The 5386-nt window shown below is 53.1% G+C and overlaps 2 protein-coding genes across 5 annotated transcripts in view; one reads left to right on the top strand and one right to left on the bottom strand.

Annotated features, from left to right (window-relative positions):
- The window catches only part of SNX21 (sorting nexin family member 21), a 9474-nt gene extending 6497 nt beyond the window's left edge, over window positions 1-2977 (top strand). For 2 of the 4 annotated variants that reach the window (XM_011928908.1, XM_011928903.1), the window contains exon 4: window positions 759-2963. In XM_011928908.1, coding sequence (XP_011784298.1) covers window positions 759-777 — 19 coding nt within the window. In that variant the 3' untranslated portion in view covers window positions 778-2963. Of the gene's footprint in view, window positions 1-576; window positions 588-758 lie in introns of all 4 variants that reach the window. The other 2 variants (XM_011928904.1, XM_011928906.1) reach the window with 2 other exon arrangements.
- Window positions 1817-5386, bottom strand: part of ACOT8 (acyl-CoA thioesterase 8) — a 17924-nt gene continuing 14354 nt past the window's right edge. Inside the window, exons 4-6 of the mRNA XM_011928909.1 lie at window positions 4339-4496; window positions 3615-3809; window positions 1817-2052 (exon numbers count right to left, since the gene is read on the bottom strand). Of these exons, the coding sequence (XP_011784299.1) occupies window positions 1934-2052; window positions 3615-3809; window positions 4339-4496 (472 nt within the window). The 3' untranslated portion in view covers window positions 1817-1933. The remainder of the gene's footprint in view (window positions 2053-3614; window positions 3810-4338; window positions 4497-5386) is intronic.

Genomic DNA, 5386 nt, shown 5'->3' with positions numbered 1-5386 from the left:
ACCCCAGAGGCGGAGCTTGCAGTGAGCTGAGATCCAGCCACTGCACTCCAGCCTGGGCCACAGAGCGAGACTCCGTCTCAAAAAAAAAACAAAAAACAAAAAAAACCTCAGGTACCAATACTTGTACATGTCTCATTTTTGGACAAACACTGACTTGACCGAGCACTTCCTTCATTAGAAACAGAAGCGGACCCAGAGGGGATGACCTTGCCTGAGGTCACACAGGGAGGGAGTAGCTGACCTTGGGTTAGAACTTGAGTCCTAGGCCAGTATACTTTTCACAGTTATGGCAATTGTGGCTATCTACAGACCTGTCTTCTGGGTCTAGTTTGGAAAATCCTGACCGGGGATGTGGAGGCCAGGTGTCCAAAGTGGAACAAGCTCCATGCCGTTCCTAAAGAAGACCTAAGAGATTGGCCTGGGTTTCAGCTCTTGTCTGGTTTTCCAGCGGGGGCTGTCAGAAGAACTAACTGCTCTAATGGGAAGGGAGTACAAAAAAAGGGGCAGCAGCCCCGGGCACTGAAGCTCATCTCTGTCTTTCTCTCTTCTTGCTGCCTTGGGCCTGGGTCATTTCAGACAAACCTCAGGTAAGATGGGACTGGGCTTCCCCGCCACTGTGGCAGCAGCTCCCGCCCTCCTGGGTGCTATCCCAGGGGTGAAAGGAAGAGGTGGGGCGGCACAGCTGGGAGTGTGGGGGATGGGGAGGGAACGGGCCCATGGACAGCTTGCATTTGCCCTGATACCCACCCTCCCTGCAGCTCTACACCCTCGCCGTGATAGGCCCAGGGCCGCCAGATTGCCAGCCAGCCCAGATCTCTCGCCGTTACTCGGACTTTGAGCGGCTGCACCGAAACCTGCAGCGGCAATTCCGGGGCCCAATGGCTGCCATCTCCTTCCCCCGTAAGCGGCTGCGCCGGAATTTTACTGCAGAGACCATTGCCCGCCGTAGCCGGGCCTTTGAGCAGTTTTTGGGTCACCTGCAGGCAGTGCCTGAGCTGCGCCATGCCCCGGACCTGCAGGACTTCTTCGTGCTGCCAGAGCTGCGGCGGGCACAGAGCCTCACCTGTACTGGCCTCTATCGTGAGGCTCTGGCACTCTGGGCCACTGCCTGGCAGCTGCAAGCCCAGCTGGGCACCCCCTCTGGCCCAGACCGCCCCCTGCTGACCCTGGCTGGGCTGGCCGTGTGCCACCAGGAGCTGGAAGACCCTGGGGAGGCCCGGGCATGCTGTGAGAAGGCCCTGCAGCTGCTTGGGGACAAGAGCCTCCACCCTTTGCTGGCACCCTTTCTGGAGGCCCATGTTCGACTCTCCTGGCGCCTGGGCCTGGACAAACGTCAATCAGAGGCTCGGCTCCAAGCCCTGCAGGAGGCAGGCCTTACCCCTACGCCACCCCCCAGTCTCAAAGAATTGCTCATCAAGGAGGTGCTGGACTAACCCTTGCCTAGATTTAAGGCCACTGTGAGGAGAGAGGCTGCCCCAGAATGCAGGGGAAGGACCCAATGAGGACAGAATAGCTGGGAGCCCCTAGAAGTTCCAAAAGAGAATGTGAAGCAGATCAAGGAAACTTCTGTTGAGCTGGGCTCAGGATGAGCTTTGGCTGGGGTTGCCCTGGTATAGTACAGGGAAGAAGTCTGACACGGCCTCTCCAGCTTATAAACAGCCAAGGGGCTGTGGCACAGCTCAGGGGCAATGTTCCCTTGTTGGTGGGCCCCCAAGCTGGCGAGGCCTCCTGGTTGAAGGCCAGGGACTCTGCCCTGGAGTCCTGGAGTTGAGGGATGAAGGCAAGGTCTGGCCCAGGGGAATTAAAAGCCAGCCACTCCAGTGGTATCAGTCTCTTTATTGGATGTGAGGGCCAAAAGGGACTGTAACTGCTGTCTCAGGAATGGGGATAGATGGGAGGTTATTGAAGCCCCAGGCCAAGCTGGTACCTCTGGCTACAGCTTGCTCTCTGAGACCTGGGGCTTCACTCGGATCACGCCCTCCTGGGCACAGGTCACAGCTAGGACTCCATCCTGACGCCACAGCCGCCCATGGACCAGCCCCCGAGAGCCACCTGTGGGTGAGGTGAAAGGTGAGGATGGCCTGCTTCAGAACAGCCAAATGCATTTCTTTTTTTCTGAAACAGAGTCTCACTATGTTGCCCAGGCTGGTCTCAAGCTCCTGGGTTCAAGGGATCCTCCCACCTCAGCCTCCTGAGCAGCTGGGATTACAGGCTTAGCACAGCACCACGCCCGACCTCCAAGTGGACTTCTTGAAAAGGGTGTGACCCAGGGCAGGGCTGCCCCATACAAGGGTGCGCTGAGTGTCGTGGCTGCTCCAAATGCCCCTTCTTGAGCTTATTATGGACCATCATTGAGGGGTAACTCCTCCCACAGGAACCCCACTTGATAGTTTAAAAGCACTTTCACACCTCTGCTCGCTTCCTCAAAAAGATCACGGAGGGAGAAGCTCTGAGAACAGTCTCCTTCAACTGCTTGGCCAAGCAGAACTGCTATACCTCTGGCCACTCGTGTTAGGAAACCTATTGGCTCCCTGTATAATAAATCAAGCCACATCCTCCAAGTGGTAATTCATGAAAAATATCCCCACTACCACCACCAAGGGGAAGAAGGGGCTCAGCGAGAGGAATTAAAGCCATGAGGTCTGGCCTCTTCCCTCCCCACCTGGGATTCTTTCTCCCTTGCTGGCTTTGGGCCTGAGTTTGATGTTTATGAGGATGATTGATTGCTGGTTTCCTTTACACATAGCAGAGCTCACTCAGTTCTCACCGTAGCCAAAGGAAGCAGTTATGTGTTGTCCAGTTTTCCAGACCAGGACTGAAATCCAGAGAGGGTCAGGAATTTGGTTTCATGATGAGGCCAAATCTGAACCCATGTCCTCACTTCAAGGTTATCAATCTTGGATTGGGATGCTATTGGTACGTGAGAGTACCCCTTATCTGAGTATAAGGAGTCCTTAAGTTTTTCCCTTGGTTTGTCGAGCAAAACCTTTCTTCATTTGAAATGTACTCCCTTGGAAAGGAGGTCAGGGTTCTGAAGCTAGACATTGATGAATGAGTCTTGTTTCTCTCTGTCCCCTGCAAGGAATGTCCAAGCAGTGAGGCCCTTAGGGACCACTGAATGCTCCAACCCCGATCAGGTTAATCAGAGTCACTTAGAGAACTTAAAAATACAGTTTCCTGGACCTTATCCAAGACCTACTGAGTCAGAATCTTGAGGGTGGAATCAGCATCTGTTTTGAAAAGGCGTCCCCAAATGGCAGTCTGATGGGCTGCCGGGTTTGGATACCATTGCTGTAATGTAACCCTCTTTGTTTAGATGAGGAAACAGGCTCAGATGGAAGACACGATTTGCCTATTGTAATAAAAAGAATCTGAACTGGTTCTGGGACTAGAACTGGGTCCCGGGGAGAAGGTGAATCACATTCCCAGCACATTCTAGCAATTTAGAGCAGAGCAGGTGTCCCAGCCTCACCCTCTCATTTTGAAGATGAAGATGTGAAAGCCTAGGAGGGAAGGAAAGGAAGTGACCTGTGCAGTGCCACACAGGAAGTCAGGGGAAGTCAGCATCTGCCACCCAAGGTCAGTGCCCTTGTCCCACACGGCCCCACACTCACCAGCCCAGGGGCTCTCGCATTCATAGAGCATCCAGTGGTCAGCTCGGAAGGGGGCGTGGAACCACATGGAATGGTCCAATGAGACCATGAAGTGCACCTTGTGCTGCCACTGGTGAGGCAGCAATGCAGTGCCCAAGAAGGCATAGTCGGAGATATAGGCGGCCACGCAGCAGTGCATCTTCATGTCACCCTCGCCTGCAACAGGTCCCCATCAGCCCTGGGCTCCTGGGCTTTCCAGCTCAGGACCTGCAGGGAGGTAGGGGAAAAAGGGACTCCCGTGCATGGGTGTGCAGACTGGTTGCTGCACAAGAGCACTTGGCCTACAGTGTGTATGTGTGACGGGGGATAAGTGCGATGGCGACATGGTGAGGGCAGGGGTGAGCACAGACTGAAATTCACCCAGGTCTCCCACACTAGGCCCCAAAAGGAGTGTCATCTTCCAATTTGCACAAAGACACTTTATGGTTAGCAGCAAAGCTGGACAACAACCCCAGTGAGGTGCCTTGCCTTCCTCAGAAAGGCCTTGTGTTGGGATTATAGTCACCTCCACATTCTCCCCATGCAAAGGGCTGAGAGGCCCCAGGTAAGAAGCTAAGCCAACTTCCCCATCATGCAGATAAGGAAACAGGCCCAGAGAAGGGAACTCATGTGCCCAAGGTCACACAGCAAATGAGTGGCAGACCCCTTGGAGAGTGGTTTCCTCCCATCCCTGGGGTCGTCTTACCAATATAGCCCCGGGCTCGCACCCAGAACATCTGTTTGGGCTCCATTCTCTGCAGCTGGCTCAGGGGGGATGGGTTTATTGGCTTGATCTCAATGGGGACCTCCTGAGCAGCAATTCGATTGAGCGCCACTGGGTACCTCTTTTGGAGGTTAGGGTCCCTGAAAGTAAAGGGGAGAGGGATGGGGTGAGACCCAGGAAGAGAGGAAGTCACATCTGCATTGCCTCGTCTGACTCCCCTCATTCTTCCACAGGGAAGATATCCCCAAATCTCCCCACCCCTCGTGCCAGGCAGGATAGTGCAGTGTTTGAATCCCTTCTTTGCCACTTATGAGCCATGTGGTCTTGTGCTAATTAGTAATCTCTCTGAGTCTATTTTCCCATATGCAAAGTGTGGAGAATGATAGTAGCCTACCTCATAACCAACACTGAAGTCAAGATCATGCATATCATGTATATCTAACCAACACATCATAGTAATAAGGCATACCCTATAATATGCTCTGTTCTAAGCATTGTACATACACAGTTGTATTCCTCACAACAACCCTGTGAGACAGGTACTATTAGCCCCATTTCATCAGTGAAATAAGCAGAGTCCAAGTAGCTTGCTTTTGTGTTTCTTTCTTTTTTTTTTTTTTGTTTTGTAGCTTGCTTAAAAACTGGAGAGACAGGATTTGGACTCAGGCAATCTGGGTCCACAGTATGATTATTTTCTGTTTTTTTAGAGACAAGGTTGTCTTCTCACCCAGGCTGGAATACAGTGGCGCAATCAGCTCACTGCAGTCTCCAACTCCCAGGCTCAAGCCATCCTCTCACCTTGGCCTCCCAAGTAGCTGGGACTAGAGGTGTATGCCACTATGCCTGGCTAATATTTTTATTTTTTCTCTTGAGATGGAGTCTAGTTCTGTCGCCCAGGCTTGAGTGAGGCAGTGTAATCTCAGCTCACTGCAACCTCCGCCTCCCAGGTTCAAGCGATTCTCCTGCCTCAGCCTCCTGAGTAGCTGGGATTACAGGCGCCTGCCACCACGCCCAGCTAATTTTTGTATTT

Source organism: Colobus angolensis, unplaced genomic scaffold, assembly GCF_000951035.1.
Source record: "Colobus angolensis palliatus isolate OR3802 unplaced genomic scaffold, Cang.pa_1.0 Scaffold8, whole genome shotgun sequence".
Lineage (NCBI taxonomy): Eukaryota > Metazoa > Chordata > Mammalia > Primates > Cercopithecidae > Colobus > Colobus angolensis.
Note: the sequence above shows the minus strand (reverse complement) of the source record. Positions and strands in the feature narration are given on the sequence as shown.